The sequence below is a fragment of the Eutrigla gurnardus genome (genome assembly GCF_963514095.1).
Source record: "Eutrigla gurnardus genome assembly, chromosome: 1".
Lineage (NCBI taxonomy): Eukaryota > Metazoa > Chordata > Actinopteri > Perciformes > Triglidae > Eutrigla > Eutrigla gurnardus.
The window spans coordinates 10,877,406-10,894,541 of record NC_139915.1 but is presented as its reverse complement, the minus strand read 5'-3'; the positions used below and the strand labels follow the sequence as shown (position 1 = coordinate 10,894,541).

General features: G+C 43.2%; 1 protein-coding gene across 1 annotated transcript in view; it reads left to right on the top strand.

The window, feature by feature from the left end:
• The window catches only part of LOC311016696 (protein TANC1-like), a 30,301-nt gene that overhangs the window by 2,748 nt on the left and 10,417 nt on the right, over positions 1–17,136 (top strand). The window contains exons 3-11 of the mRNA XM_084014578.1: positions 530–622; positions 2,144–2,274; positions 4,006–4,294; positions 4,968–5,249; positions 9,815–9,931; positions 10,129–10,419; positions 11,173–11,300; positions 13,886–14,117; positions 14,939–15,105. Of these exons, the coding sequence (XP_083870704.1) occupies positions 530–622; positions 2,144–2,274; positions 4,006–4,294; positions 4,968–5,249; positions 9,815–9,931; positions 10,129–10,419; positions 11,173–11,300; positions 13,886–14,117; positions 14,939–15,105 (1,730 nt within the window). The remainder of the gene's footprint in view (positions 1–529; positions 623–2,143; positions 2,275–4,005; positions 4,295–4,967; positions 5,250–9,814; positions 9,932–10,128; positions 10,420–11,172; positions 11,301–13,885; positions 14,118–14,938; positions 15,106–17,136) is intronic.

The window sequence follows — 17,136 nt, the reverse complement described above, 5'->3', positions numbered from 1 at the left end:
TGCAGCATCAAATATTAAACTGCATGTTAATCAAACAGTGTCTCCCCGTCGATCCACATGTGTGATTCCAACACCGAATAACCTTGAGTGTAGAAATTCAGTGCGTTCCAGTGTTCGCAAACATTTCGTCCTTCTGAGATGATCCTGAACAATCTGCGCTTCCAAGAACCCTCGGCTGTTGTTGCATAAATTGAGACACACCCACACACATCAATATTAGTCCGCCGCTGTCCCTGCCACACGCACATTAGCAGCGTTAATATATTATAGATAAATGTCCACGGTACGGTGAATATTTTACTGTTTGCATGCGTGGCTCGCACTCTGTACATACTGCTTTATACTCCTGGGACACCATTCAAATTCTGCACCACAGATCTCATCTGGGGAGGCTTAATCTCTCGCTCTCTCTCCCTCCCTCTCCCCCTCCCTCCCTCTCCCTCTCACTTTCTTTCACATCCCTCCTTATCTCCTCCCTCTCTCCCACCCTGCCTGCTCTCTCCCTTCTCCCTCCGTGCTGTGGCTGAAGGACGGGTAAGGAAGCTGGAGGATGTGGATGGCTCTTCTAATGCGAGCGAACCTCTTGCCTTCGCCTCGTGCCGTGGCCGGACAGACCGCAGAGGTGAGAGCAGGAGCGTGTGGGAGTGTGTTTCGGCATCGTGTCGGTTTGTCCAGGTATTGATCAGGGAGGCTGAGTGAGAGTGAACGGGGCAGAGGTGAGTGGATGATGACACGCAGGGGGAAAGTGAGTGTTTGGTTGTGTTTTAATGACATCAAGTTGTTTCTATTCCGCATGAAATGTAGCAACAGTGATGGTTTGATGTAATCCTGCATTATTGAGGGTGGATTTGTTTCAGTTTCTCCCAAGTCTTTGCCCCGACTTCCCTGCGTGCTGTTTGAACAGTTATGGCTCAATTAAAGCAATAATGGTGTGAATACCCACATGTCAGCTAGCTTTCTTTCTGGTTTTGACCAGAGGGTTACCCTTAGGCAACAACAGATTTCATGAGGCATCTTCTATCCTGGTTGCCAGGCACCTCTCAGCTTCCCGTTTCCAATGGCAACTGCTGAGTGGTTTGATGAATAGTACTGGACATTCAGTGTGTCCTCATGTTGCTCCAGATTGGATCTCAGTGGACTGCTGACGAAATGCAAAGTTTTCTCTACTCCCCCACTGTGAAATACACATCCACCCTTCCTACCCGAGTCTTCGGCAGCTTTTCAACCAGCTGTGAGGTGTAAAAGAGTGTTGACAAAGGCTAGAACTGGGGCGCTTTGTTGAACCCTTTTTTTTTTTTACAAAGCTTGCCTCTCAAGATTGACCTTGATCCTCTCAAAGCTAGGGTTCCTGTTTGAACAAACTTGAATGTAAGAGCGATGCGATGCGGTACCTTTTTAAGAAGGACGGAACAAGCCAGCACGACAGAATGAGAAATAATCAGTGGAGGGAGTGCGAAACGAATGTGAATGTCTAAACGCAAAGATGTTCGTGAGGAGGAGTGAGCTGTTCCTGTAATACTCGATGTCCCGTCATCTCGTTTGTATGCCTACTCAATATGCATGTTACTCAGCCTATAATGGCACATAGGTGAGGCGTGAGGACGGAGGACTGTGTTGCTCAGCTGGGCTGAGCACAGAGGTGTGAACACTGTGGAGCAGCGGAGGTGAGCGTGGACGTTGGAGGAGCCGGGGTTGGAGGTCATAGCACCAGGGGAGCCTTAAAGAGTGATAAATGAATGCAGCACATGGCCTGTGTCAGCCAATCTCTCCCGGAGCAACAGAGAAGCCGAAGCCAAGGCACTCCTCCTCTCTGCTCCGGAGTCGACACCAAAGCTCATTGAAATTCACAACCCGTCTCTTAACCGAGAGCACCTGGCAGGCGTGTGCACGGGCAAACTCACAACCTCACACAACCTCTTACTGCCGCCTCAACCAGGGCGCCTGGAAAGCCACACTCTTTGCATTCGCAATCAAGGCAGCTGGGGCTGCGGTGACCCGGGCGGACGCACACGTTTCTCGCACCGCCGATGCTGCTGGGTGGGAACCTCACGAGCCGAGACGGAAGCATCAGTTAGATGATGGTGACCGGCCCGCCGGGTTTCATTTTTCTTGCTAATCCGTCCTGAATGTGTATGTTTTCCAGACGTCCACGTGGAGCCCCAGCCGGGCTCCTCCCTTTCTACCCAGGAACTGATGACCAGACTATGCTTCTTATTGGGAGAAGCGACGCCAGGCACTGCTAGCTCTCCTATGGAGGACAGGAGGGAAAAGAAGGTAGGGCAGCCTATCGATTGGTGTCATGTCATATAAAAAGGCGATGGGTGTACAACGATGACTTTCCTTCCTTAGCCCCTTTTTATTGCCGTCAGGATATTAGTCGCTACATTTAAATATCACTGACATAAGGTTTTTAAATGTAGTTGAGTGCAAGGAAACACTCTTAAATACTGTGTGTGATTTGACCACTCAAATCCCCTTTGGAAAAATGGATGGATATATAATTCGGAACATGATTATTTATGTTGCATCCACAGGGCTCATTTCTACACTCCACCACCCTATCACGTTGACCCCTCTGTATGTGTGTTCTCGCATGCGCTTATGCCTCTCCATCGTTATATCTTTGCATTGCTCAGCCTTGGCCCATTTTCTCAGCCTCATTCCACCACCTGAGCTCCAGATTCATTCAGTTTCACAGAGATAGCGAGGCTCATGTGAGGAATGTGGGTTGTCCTGGCTAAGATAGATGAGGCTCTGGTATAAAGGGAATAACAGTGAGCCGTTTCAACTCTGCTGCATGTCTCTCCCTACAGCCTCTGTGTTGCAGAAACGTTGCATCAGTAATAAGGAGACTCGAATCGTGCATCCAATCAAACTATGAAGATAAGATAAAAACATTCCTTTTGGAAAACATTTGTTAATAAATGTGTCTTGAGAGATGCTGTGATTTGTAACCTCTTCTGGACATTTCTCAAATTTCATTTAATGCTTTGTTTATTGGTAAAAGGGTACATACATTAAATATCAACAGTGATTTAAATATTATTAAAGATCAGTGAAAAATTCCTCTTTAACGAGGGTAAACACTATACATTAAAATATCTGTAACATGTGAAAGGAGGGGATTTCCTCCTAATAGGCTAACATAATAAGCTTCATAAAATATGATTTATTACATGGTAGGTTGCAATATATTGTGTAGATGTACACATTATTATACTATTATATATCATGCATTTATTCTTTTAAGTCTTGAAAAGTGGAGAAGACCCTAAATCAGTATGATTCTGCTGACTAAGAGTCGTGATCACATCTTTCAGCCTGGCTCTTAGTTTTATTGCTTTTCTCCTACGTTGCTTCACTGAAGAGCTTTTCCATGCAGCTGCTCCGAGTAGCAATCCAAAACACACACATGGTGCTAAAACACACACCGAAGCACGTCCTTTTAACACATTAACACAAACCTTCATACACCATCATCCAATGTCATTTCCCATTTTGGTTTTGAAATCGAATTTTAACGAGTACCCTCGTCGAGGCGGTCTGATGCTGTGTTCATTGGATTTTCCCGTTTTTTAAAGTACATCCTGTCACCTGTGAAAAGAGATTCACATTTGATTCGTCTTCGTGAAATCAGCGGCAGCAGAATGTGTGCGGGGAGAGTAAATCATACAATTCTACAACGAGCGAGTGCGTTTTGAACACAGCCAGCGTTTCGTTAGGAAAAACTGGGAAAATGACAGCCGGGGAGAAAATCACTGGAATTATCCTTTCATTTCCCATCTGCGTGCGTACACAAACATACTCAGTCACACAAAACCGTGTGCATGAAAGCGAACACCGAGTGGAGTACTGTTAAAAAGGGTCGCAACTTTCATAGTAGGAGAATAACACTTTCTCTTCTTTCTCCCTGCACCAATTTGATGCGGTTGAGTTTCTCCCTCTCTATACCCCTTAGCTCCATTTCACTTTAACCTCATTTGCCGATATATTTTCTTCTTTCAGTGTGATACCTCCGCCCAGGGGGGAAGTCCCAGCTCCACTCTGACCTGCAGCACCGCCTCCCCCTGTTCAGAGAGTCCCTCTTCCACCCTGAGCACCGGTGCTGGAGGCCAGCCTTTGCCTTTCCCTTCACCCCACTGCAACACCTGCACCAACCCCAGCGGGACCCTCTCTGACACGGTACCCAGCCCTGCCCCTTGTCCTAATCCTGGACCTTTCACCGGGAGCAGCCCTGGGCCTCCTTCGCAAAGCCCCACCTCCACCCTGGGGAGCAGAGATAGTGGAATCATAGGTGAGAGGGATGATCTTGGCCAGTTTTTTGAATGATGTCTAACCACATTAGGTGTGTGACTTTAGATTCTTTTTTACACAAGGTGACGCATATCAAATACAAAAGCCTAGCCATGAAAGAAAGTCTGCTAAGAAACGGCACATCCACTCTACTTGGAATCACTCACTTTATTCGAAAATGGTGATCGGAAGTTAGATGATCACTTACTTTTAAGTCCTTGTCAAATGTGTACCGCTACCCTACAGCTACTTTCTCTATGCTGCCTGTGCCACTGCAGCCTCAAGGTTTCAGCTCCCTCCTGTCAAAACTGGGACACTGCTGTCTTTGTTGCTTATGGGTCTGATTTTCTTAAAATAGGACACGTTTTCTCTCTCTAAATAGATTTTGTATTTATAGTTAAATACAAAAGTGCAGAAAGTGCATGGAGTACAATACAACTCGTTGAGAGATGAGTTTTGAGTGAACAGCTGAGGAATCAGTTAGGTGTATTTTATTGTTGGTTGAGTCAATGTGATTTCTTTCAAAATGGACAATGCTTTGTCTATTTTGACCGATTAGAAAATGCAAGTAAGCAATAGAATACTAAATGTTCTTCTTTAGAAGTATGGTGTCTTTTTTTTTTTTCTTTTGTGGCTGCTTTTCTTAGCCTAACCCATATTTTCTTGCGGCTCAGCAACCACCACTAGCTCTTCTGAGAATGAGGAGCGCTGCGCCTCCAGTGAGGTTCTGACTAAGGATGAGGGCCCGGTGGGCGGCGCCGGTGTAATGGGCCATGCAAGCGAGGACCGCCACCCTGGGCCAATCAGGGCCAATCTGACCACCCGACCAGATGAGGCCTTACCTAGAAGTGACATCATGGAGCCCAGGACTCCACCAGCCCCCAAAAGACCCCTTCCACAGCACCACATACACAACCTTTCCTCCCTTGTGATGCCCCGTCCAAATTCTGTGGCAGGTACGTTTGCTTTTTCTTACCTCCTTACCTGTAATTCTGCGATTAAAGGAATATTTCGGGAAAATATGCTTGCTGAATGATCAATACTACTCTCATATCAGGTTATGCCCCTTAGCGTAGCTTAGCATGAATACTAAGGGAAACAGCTAGCCTGGAACAAAATCCCCCCAAGCTCACTAATTAACACATTGTTTTTCCTTCTTTCTGTCACGTCGAGGTTGCCAGTCAATGAGCGGGGACTCCAGGAAGTCACTGCTCGCAGCCAAGAAATAATCCCACACATGACCCCCCGTAAAAAAACGCAACATGTCGCTTTTGCGCTTCTATTTTTGTACAGAATAAACAAAGAAGACATAATGTGTTAATTAGCCAGCTAGTGAGCGAGTTGCTAAAGCTTGAATTGTTTGGTAGATGAAGTAGGTTAATGAGAGTGTGAATGTGACAGCTGTGACCTGGGTGATTAATTAATGGACTGATAAATATTGACTGAATGGCAGATTGATTGAATTGATGTTTGATTTTGACATTTTCCATTCATCCGACGCCGAGAAAGCACGGTTTGCAGCGTCTCCGTGATGCGGGACTAAAAACTTCATTGCACGGTGCGCTGGTGCTCTACTTACCACTGAGGCTGGATGCACACAGTGAGCAGCACCAGTTTAATGTCCTGGGAGGCCTCCAGTTGTCATAAAAATATCCCCCTCCCTCTCCCAGTCACGATCTTTGCTTGTGCACGAGGTTCTTTTTTTCTTCCCTTAGATGTCAGTTCATTTGTGGTGGGAGCAAAAGAAGAGATTCCCTAAGGAGTGGATTCACAGTAACGCCTGCCAGTTCATTCTGTCAGCTGGTGCTTTCATTTAGCCACCCTTGATGAAATTCAGAATAAAGATGAAGCGAGCCACAGCACTGTAGCCGCTAAAATCCACATTCATGATTAGATCATGGAGGAACGGTGTCCATGTAAATGATGGTATCCATTAAGAGACAAGTATTAAAATTTAACTTTAAATGATTGTTCCTTGGTGGAAAATGTCATAGCCGCTGTACTGTCAGGCTACAGTGAAGAAAAACAGGCTACACATAATGAGTATAATGAATGGAGAGTTTATAAATATATGCTCCCATAATTTAAATGTATAATGTATAACTAAATTGTGGCCTATACATTAGATAGTGTATGCAAAACAGCAACATTAACAGCAGCAGCACATCAAGAGAAATTGCATTAAATTGCAGATGATATCAGGCTTTTTCAATAAGCCAATGTATAATTTAAAATCTAGAATAGATGGAGGCCGTGTCACCTTATGTCCCTCACTGTCTGTTCCTATTAACAGACTCATAATCAGAATTTATGGAGTTGATTGAAGTAGCTCATGATCTCACGTTTTTTTTTCAGATATACGAAAGACGTCATCCAAGACGGTTTGCAGGGTTAATAGAAGTTAGCTGCTTCCTCAGCACCCCAGTGGGCTGAGACCGGGGCCTTTTGGGAAAGACGCGTTGTACAGTATGATGGCCGCCTGTCGGCAGGAAGGGTGGCAGATATGTAGTGTAGTCCATGTTTATATGGTATTTAGAATGTGACAGGCCCAGCAGACCCATCATCAAATTCAACTGCATGTATTTTGGGAAATACAGGATGCTTATTTGCTTGGAAAGCCTGACTTTCCAGCTCCATCAACGCTCACTTGTCATTGTACTTTTTTGTTTAATCCATACAAAATGGCAATTCACTGCATGGTGAGTTATGTGCTGATCCCAGCCAAGAAATATCGTGGCACATGACCATTTCCATAAAATGTCAAACAATCCCATTAAGGTTGAAAAGGTTGTGTAGAATCACTGCTAGCTGGGTTGCTCATCAGGGGCCGGTGCCATCAGGCATGCTGGGAGCTTTGGCCGGGGCTGCAGAGTTGACCTTTAAAGTGTTGAATGATCAACAAGGGCTTGGAGGGTAATCGACCACACTCTCATCAGCAATGAACATAAAGGCAGGGCCAGGCAGGGAGCGTAGGACTGGCTGTTGTGGACGGGGTCCCATCGGGCCGGAGGGATGAGCTGTTCTGGTGTCTGTTTGAACTCCTTCACTGCATCCTTGGTCCACCCAGCCATTTGGCCTGGCTGTCTTTAGCCAGCAAGCGTTCTCATCCCACTCCACACCTCCTTCACACGCTTTCGCTGCAGACTGTTCTTCATCCTCTCACTGTGGATGTTCTTTCAATCCTCCATTCTCCATTTCAGCTCTCGCTTGACAATTAGGTTAATTTGCTCGACGTCCCCTGCCCTTAAAAAAAGCCCCTTTCTACCGGTTGAAAGGGATTTCATGTTTTCATTGTTTCAGGGTTTATTATTTGCTTATCCCTGACCTTTTTTTTCTTTTAGCGTAATTGCGGCGGTCACGCTGTAATTGATTTGTCTTGCATCAGGAAGCCCCTCATTGTCCTCCGGTACTCCACAGAGCAGGTTCCATGTGCTCTCAAAAGCCCCGCGAATTATAATACGGCCTCAGTAGCTTAACACCTCTCTCTCTCTCACTCTGCTGCTGCAGGATGATGGACACACGCAGGGATGCTGCACATATCAGAATACGATCAGATCTGCCAGATCTGAGTGTTGAACGGATGGTGGGACTGTATGTACCGCAGCATTGTGAAAAAAAGCGAGCGCAGCGTGTCTCTCTCTGTTCCGAACAGAGGAGAGGGAGACACTATGTAGTGACCATGAAATGTCAGTTAAGAGAGCATGAACATTTCATGTTGTGCGGTTCACGTCTGAGTGTTTGGTGACTTGTCATGACGAAGGATTGCTTAAGGATGTTGCTGGCATCTTCGGCCTGCAACCGGGATTGCTGTTTTAATGCTTTAAGCTCGTAACAGCTCAGAGATGTGTTGCAGCTCCCTCAGATGCTCTGAGATTACCAATGACTGCATTTAACATGTACAGCACATGATTATAGTCAATGTGAGGTCATCATCTGCCCAGAGCCTGCACTATCTACAGTATTTTATAGAGAAGTGCAACGTGATTCTGGCCTTTTTTTTTAAATCCCACTCTGATGGGATTAAAGGCAGCAGCAATGCCATACTTTCAGATTTTACAGAGGATTTTTTTTTTATATTACAGTGAAGAATGAACAAAGTGGACCTGCCATTGAAAACAAAGTCTTAAAATAATAATCATTTTACAGTTAGACAGTTAGATATTTTCCATGTTGCTTGAGACTTCTTTGTTGGAAATATATAGTTTAATACTAATGCTATATTTACTATTCCATCACCTAAATGCAGAAGTATCCTTATAATATGAAGGAACCCAATAATATAAATAAGAGCAAACCTAAATATTCAGAAAATATTCACTTGTATTATATTTTTCTGTATTAAAGGAGATGAAAAGGAAGTAGGAGCAGCTGAAGATTAGACTAGAACAGAGGTTATTTATCTTTTCACCTGGCAACTGCCCCAAGGAGAGACGAGCAGTTGACCAAGAATGAAATGTTACTGTAGGAGCCTCAGTATGATGATTGCTTGTGAATTAAACTACATTCAGGACAGAAAAATTGTAACATTCACAAATATCTGGCATGTTAGTTAGACTCAGGAGTTGGAATAATACCAATTTCTGTTGCATTTTATATCATTCTCTGTTCCATCTCCCAGGTACCTTCTGGCGATAATTAAATAAAGGCAAAATCTGCCAAAACAACTAAAAAGGCAACATAAATAAATAAATAAAATGTTATGCAACAAATTCAGCCTCATTTCAGTTTAGTTTTCTCGGGACTAATATACTTCGTCTATGGACCGGTGCACTTTACAATACAGTGTTGAAGAATCGTCAACTCTTCATATTTATGCTTCATTTTTATCACAGGAGTGTTGTTTTGGATTAGATTTCAGTGTCCAGGCCTTGTGTTTTGTTGCATAATGATATGCTGTGATAGCAGAAACGGATATTCGCTGGACATACAATTTAAGAACCTGCTGATATTACACAAAGCCAATTTCAACAGGCTGGGCTTAAATCTCTGCTAAACGTCTTGAGAAGTGCAGAAAGTAAGGCTGGCTGACCTGTAAACTCTGAAGAGTGAGTAGGCGGATGGAGAGGAGTGTGTGGGAGTAAACCATGCTTTTTTGTTTCTCGCCCTTCTGTACGACATCTCCGTTATTTTATTTATCATCTTGGCTTTCATGTGGCTCATTTGGTCACCATCCTGTCACAGCTGATACCTTTTTTGCATTAAAGTCGGCGACGTGTTTCCAGCGATTTTCACAAACGTTTGTGTCCTGACGTGGGAGACAGAAGGAAATATTTGGTCATTTCATGCTCATCTCAGCTTGAGAGTACAGGATGAGACGTTTTGTTTCCTTCTTCTTTTCCTCCCTCTTCTCCCTTCAAGGTCACGGAGCATTGAGTGCAGCAACTGTCTCACATTCTCCGTGGATACAGGGATTGACTGGAGCAGTGAATTTGACACTTGTGTGGTATGCTTGTGTATCTTTTCACATTTCCTGCATCTGTCTCCGCTCTCACCCCGCGCCCCACCCGCCCTCTCTTTGCAGCAACCAGCTCCACTCGATTGGAGGATTTGAGTTTTCTGGACAACCAAAGGGCTGCTGGACACAGGAGCTCCGTCCGCAAACACAACATAGCTGGACGCACGAATGATGACTCAAAAGGTATTTAGCGGCTTTGCCTCCTGGGGGTGAAATCAGTGTGTAAATATAGCTTGGTGCAAAAACATCTGCAGACCTGTGTGGAACATGTATGCTTTTATATATATATATATATATATATATATATATATATATATATATATATATATATATATATATATATATATATAGCTTGAACTCTTTCCTCTCACCACGTCCAGGGAGGTTGGTGCCATTCAAGCAAGCTGACATCATGCTTAAACCGCTGCTGTTTGAAGTCCCCGGCATCACCGCGGAGACGCCTTTTGTCGGCCGGGATTGGCTCTTCACGCGCCTGGAGGAGGTCCTGAGAAAAACAAGCAGCTGTGAGGGCCGCGGTGCCGTTATCGTGGGTAACGCAGGGTCCGGCAAGACCGCCATCATCTGGCGGCTGGTGACGCTCAGCTGTCATGGCATGCGCACGCCACAGGGAGGTCCGAGCATCCCCCACAGCCCCAGCTCCTCCCCCAAATGTAAGAGCCCTATGTTTATTCAGAGCAGCGGGATTCGTTTTTTGAGTGTATCTCAGTGTAACTGTAAGAACACACGAGCCATGTGATACATTTGATTCATGCATTCTCCAGTATGCTCCAGATTCTTGTCAGATATTGGAGGAAATATCACTTTTTGGTAACTGGGTCATGCACTCTTCTTTCAAGTTCTCCCCTGAGGTTTCTCTGCTGATTGCAGTTGTGTAAGAAGACTGAGATTGTTTTTTTTTATTGTGAATGGTACTGGACTTCTGTACCGTTATGTAAACATGAACGACCACAAATACAGATGTCTCTATCGTCTTTGTTCAGCCTTTTCGTGTCGTGCAGTAAGAAGTATTGTTGAGATGACAGCTTGAGGGAAAAGCAGTCCTGAAAAAGCAAAACTAAAACGGTAGTCGAAAAGAATACCATTGCTTTTTCAGCATCATTGCATTATTTATTGAAATCTCTATCTGTATTTTGATTGATAAATTCCAGAGTGTATAGCATGAGGTGTGCAGGATTCCACACGTATTACTCTCCACTCATTGAAAGACACCCTCGCTGCCGCCTGATGTGTTTTTTCTTCATTTCATAGTTGCTGGTCTTGCTTACAGATGCACTAATTAATTGCAGCAGTTTAATTGTCTTCCTACCTCACTCCTGGCATTTCTGCGTGTACACCGGAGACTTCTTCTAACGAGTATAAATGGCAGCTTGGCGTTTGTTGTTGTTGCCTTGCGTTCTGTTCAGGTGGGGATAAGCAGGGAAAAGCAGCCTCCAAACAGCCAGCTGACTCCCAGCCCAACCAGAGTGCTGTAGCAGGAACGAGTGATGGTACAGCGCAGAGGAAGGAGGCTGTCAGATGCCTGGCTGCCAAGGTACCTCAAAGCACACGTGCACACACACACGTTTGTATCTCAATTACAACTCCTTACAACTTTAAAACAGGAATTTGACGGTTATGCATTATATGTTTGTTTTTGTGGAAAGTTAGATGAGAGGATCATTACTACTCTCATGTCTGTACGGTTAATTAGAAGCTGAAGCCACAGCATAATGACTGGGAAAAGATGGATCTGGCCTGGCTCTCTTCAAATCTACCTCCCAGCACCTCTGTAGACCACGAGTTATATCTAGTTGGATCTTGTTTCTTTAATCCCGTATACAAACACTGATTTAGAAAAAAATATATATTTTACAGGAGGTTATATTCTGGACTATTTGTCTGCCAGGAGCAGTTACTAGGCAACCAGCAGACTCAAGGAAGTTAATGCTCATAGGAAAAACTGTTGTTTTTACACTTTGGTTTTTGTACAGATTAAACAAATAACTTAATGTTGTTGTTAATGAGCTTTAGAGGTGCTTGTAGGCTGTTACCTACAGGCAGAGCCAGCCTAGCTGAGTCACCATTTACTTTATGCTAAGCTACGCAAACAGGATGCTGACAGTACCTTCATATTTAATGAACAAAAATGAATGAGTGGTATTGATCTGCCCTTGACAAGAATACCAAAATATGAATTCTTATAACCATCAGAACCTCCTAAAAGACTCAAATCAGTCCTCACAAAGATACAAGAGTACGCACACACACACACACACACACACACACACACACACACACACACACACACACACACACACACACACACACACACACACACCATATGGTCCTTGTTATTCCTGCTGTTGTTGAGCAAACTGCAGTATTTACCTGCAGTTATAACATACAAAAGGAATGCACGATATTGGCATAATAGAATTGCCTCTAGATGTTCTCTCATCAGATTTGAAAACATCACGGTCATATAATACAGCATCTTAAACAGTCCTGTATGGTAGGGAACTGTAGGGATGCACATTTATGACACAACATTTGAATGTCATGGTTTTCTCTCTTTTTGGGCGCATGTAGAACATGCTGCTGATTGCATCACAAACATGACATGGAAGCTTCTAAATTTACTAACTTGGCCTCAATAAGAGTTTCCATGGGAACTAGTCAGTGTACTTGTGATAGTGAGGATGTTCGCTCCAAAGTAAAATCATTGATAATATTGTATGTGGACCACTCGTAGTCAAGGCTGGGGCTTATGAGTCAATGCTATTAAAAATGGTTTATCTTCAATTATTATTGCTTTTGTATTTTAATGATTTGTTCAGTTTGGCTCCTTTGTTGCAAAAATGGCCGCTATTGGTAGTGATATGTTTCATTTCTGAGACTCTTGTTTACCATGCTGCTTGCTCATGTGACTCACGGTAAATAAGACACGTCTTTACCGAATGTGTCATAAAGATACTCTGCAGTAATATAATTGAGTTTCATGAGAATATTTATGACTCCTCTACCTCTGTGATTTCTGCAAATCGTATTTCTGTCCTTACGTCTTAGTGTTATTTGATTGTAACCCTTATTGTTTTTCTATACTGTGATTCCAGGTTGTTTTCATCCTTTTGGGGGGCTGTGAAGCTTTGAACAGAAAGACATTGCATTTGCATTTGTGAAGTAATTTTTCTTCTCCCCCGGACTCATTAGATTCAGAGTGATTTCGATGTTTTTGTCTGTACAGTGCAAACAGGAACTGCTGTAGTCAAAGCAGCCTGATTTCCCATGATGCAGATTTGCCAAAACTTAAACAATAGGCCACTAACCTAAAGCCTAATACCTAATAATCACACATTCCGCATGGTTTACGTCAGGGTAAGATATTGCTTTATGTGCATAGCCCAGTATCACCACATTTGCCTGAAGGGGAGAATGCATGGCACAGTGACTTGACAGTGTGGTGGAAATTGGTTTATGATTTCCTGGTGAGCAATAACAAAACTACTCCTAACAGAGCTTTGACTCATTTATAGAACAAAGAGTCCCAAACAGGCTAGCATTCAGCAGACTGTAAACAGACAAAGTCTAATAAGTCAAAGCCCTCGCTAACAGGGTGTCTAAGTGGACCGCGTCACCGACATACAGCTTCAGAGCAAACTATCTGGCCAGATAGGGGCCATAGATCCATATTGACTTGCTGTACTGGTGTCATAACTTCCATTCTGCAGCTCACACATGACATGACATAAGTGCAGAATACAGGTAACCTCATGACACTGGAATATTATAAGTCAAAACTACTCGACCTACTAATTAACCTATAATAACCCACTAAATTAAAAATTCCCATCACAGACAGAAGACTAAAAGGTGCATGCAAAATGTCTGAGAGAGGTTTTTAGATATTTCTTTCCCATTTGTTTTCATTGACACTTCAGACCAAATTCACATTATGAAAAAGAAAATCTTACATTATGGCCCATTACAATTCAGTCTTCCCACAGTTAAAACCTCCTGATCTATTCACTACTGACGGGTACACAGCTTTTATTTAGACCCGAATGCCGATATTGTTGCGAAAGATACACGTGGCAACTTTGCGTTTTCAGTGTTGCACTCTCCTCTTTCTTCTGTCAGGTGGTAGCCTACCATTTCTGTCAGGCTGACAACACCTACACCTGCCTGGTACCAGAGTTTGTGCACAGCGTCGCCGCCCTGTTGGCCAGAGCGCCTCAGCTCGCCCCGTACAGGGAGCTGCTGGTACAAGAGCCTCACCTACAAAACACACTCAGCCTGCGATCCTGCGTTCAAGACCCCATCGCTGCCTTCCGAAAGGGTATCCTGGAGCCCCTAGCCAGCCTGCGCAAGGGTAACGAAGCCTACGCACACACACACTTCAAGATATATATCTATATATGATATTCAATTTTAAAGGCCTTTTAAAATGTTACATTAGTATCCATTTTAAGGTGAAAACTGTCTGCTTCCCTCGCAGTGCAATTAGGAAGCCTACTGCCATTTCCTGTGTGAAATAGCTTATTAATGGATCCATAATGAGCCCATGGATAATTTCCCCTAGTTAAGGTCAATGATATGAAACCGTGTGGAGAGTGTAACAGATGTGAGGTCATTTACATAGGGAATGATGAATATTATTTGTGCCCTGGTGAGTCATCAGCATCCCACCGGATTTCAAGGTCACACACAGAGGAGAAGCAGCGAATGTTACGGGCGTATTAGTCACCATAGTTTCTCATGATATAGTCAGTCAGCTAGATTGATGTGTTATTATGGCCGGGCCCTCCACAGTCTGAGCAGGAGTGTTTTGTCTACTCCATCACTATTAAACAGGTTAGGATAAAAATGAAGAGCCCTTGTTCCTGAGTGTACGAGTCCTCACAGGCTTGCAGGGATGCATTGACAGCTTAGATTATGTGAAGCATGATGGATATGTCCTGTTTCAAGCTAATAAACAACAACGGCCCCTGGCCCCGTTTAGCAGAATGTAATCAATATCAGTAGTTTTTCTCAACATATCCTGTGCTGGAATACAAAGATGCACACATTCAATGAAGGATTCAAATAAATACAACACAATCTGTTTTATGTTTTCTTTGCAAGGCTAATTAAATATATCTGTTCTTTTAATGTGCTTCAACCTCTGTTTATTCGATCTTTTGCTTTAATCAGAGCGCAGCCTCCCTGAAGAAGACTACATCATATTGGTTGACAGTCTTAATGAGGCAGAATTCCATAAACCAGACAATGGGGACACCATCGCCACTTTCATCACCAAAATAATCCCCAAATTTCCACTCTGGCTGAAGTTGGTGGTCACAGTCAGGACAGCCCTGGTGGTGAGTAATGTTCTACATACTATTTCAGTGACTTATACACCACAGCACACCTGTCTCAAAGGTTTGGTTCACCCAGATTACAATTGGCATATTTGGTGTCTAGCTATGCATCTAGCTTACATCTCAATTCAATGGAATTTCGCAGAGCTGTGCCTGGGTTTCCTTTGGTTTAACCCCACAAAAATCAACATGCACCTTAGGTTAATTGCCTGTATTTCTAGCCCTGTGTGATATATTGTCAACCTATCCAGGATGTATTATAATAACGTGATATTGGACTCCTAACCCTAACCCCTTTGCACTTATAACACAATACATTAACAATGCAAAAAAAACTGATGTTTGCAGTTTCCTGTCCAACATTTTAAAGACACCTATAATCATCGAAAGTTGGGTGCAAGGGATTTTTGTGTAACAATACAATGATTGGCCACAGAGGCAAATTGTCAACATATTTTTTTATTTTTTCACATTTTCCATGGGTGTACCCGCCCCACCCAACATTAGCTGTGAGAAGCTCCAGGCCCCCACGACCCTCAAAGAACAAGTGGGTGATGGATGGGTGGATGTGTATTTCCAGATTAAATGTCACCGTGACTCTGGATGATCCACATCTCACTGAACAAAATCAATGGAACTGATGTTTATACCAAAACAAAACATGTTCCTGATAGCTGCTGAACGGTCTATGGCTTATTAAAAGAAACAAGAATGCCATTTGTGGAAATTCCAACCATCTGTTCATTAGGATGTACACGCCGTTGTGTGGAAGTTCATCTTTTTAATACCACTTCAACACAACCATAACATTATCTCAACTGGAACACAAAGGACTAAGAGAAACTACCTTTGCTAAAGAAAAAGACTAACACAGCAAGAAAAAAGTGTTTTACTAAAGTGAGTTACTATAAACTAATATTAGAAACACAGAAGCAAATGTGGGACCAGGATCTCCAAGGCTAAAGAAAATAAACAAAAAAACAAAACAAAAAACACACCAACTAGCCCATTATTCTACTGAATCAAACAAAAGTCAGTTAATCTCATTAAATCTAACAAATCAGAATAAAAGGAGTAGTGAAATAAACAGCCTTTTATCTTGAAAGACGTAAATATTACATCTTATTTTATCGAGTGATTTTTCACTGATTCTTACTATTGGCAGATTTTGTTTACTCATCACAAGCAAAAATACTTTGTATTCATTGTTGGTTTTTAACGTATAACCTTTATGCCAGGTGAGCACTGGACACTTTATTTGATGTAGGCAGAAATCTCAAATCCTGGGAAATAGAACTATTTAGACGGCTAAATACCATGAGAGGTAAGTGAAGTGAGAAAATAGGATTTTTATATTTTGGGTGAACCGACCCTTTAACTTTCCCCTGGTCTAACATTACACAAATCACAGATGTATTCTTCATACCTTCTCCTTTTGCCTCGGCTCACTGTACTTCAAGGGTTGTGCATTTACTGCCGTGGACATTGTGACTTTTTGGCGCCGTAGCTCTCTCTAGTCTGATGTATTTTCTCAATCCAGTTTGTAATCCCACCAAACAGCAGACGCATCTGTCCAATGCCAAAGCCAACCCCCAAATGCGGCATGGATTAAGCCCTGAAACGACTGGGAGTCTGCTGGGAGTCTGGAGCTTGACAGCCAGCCAGTCGGTTACATAATTAGATTAGTGTTCTGGAATACACAAAAGGCATTTAGGGTCCTTTTCTTTATGATACATTTCACGTCAGCGAGCAATAAATATCGCAATTGAAAGACGAAGAGTACCGCTGTCATCCCGCCCCGTCACAACTGAATATTTGATGATGCTGATTTGACTTGTGTTTACAGTGCTCATTAACATTTTAAAGGGTTGTAAATCGAGTTCTTCACGTACGTTGTAGCACGCCATAGCCAACTTAAATCAAATAAAGTTGGGTAGTAACTCTGCAAAACAATTAACGTCAAACCCCGGATCATCGTTCAAGCTTTCCTTTCTTACCAGCCACTTCACATGAACTCTCGTGAAGCAACAA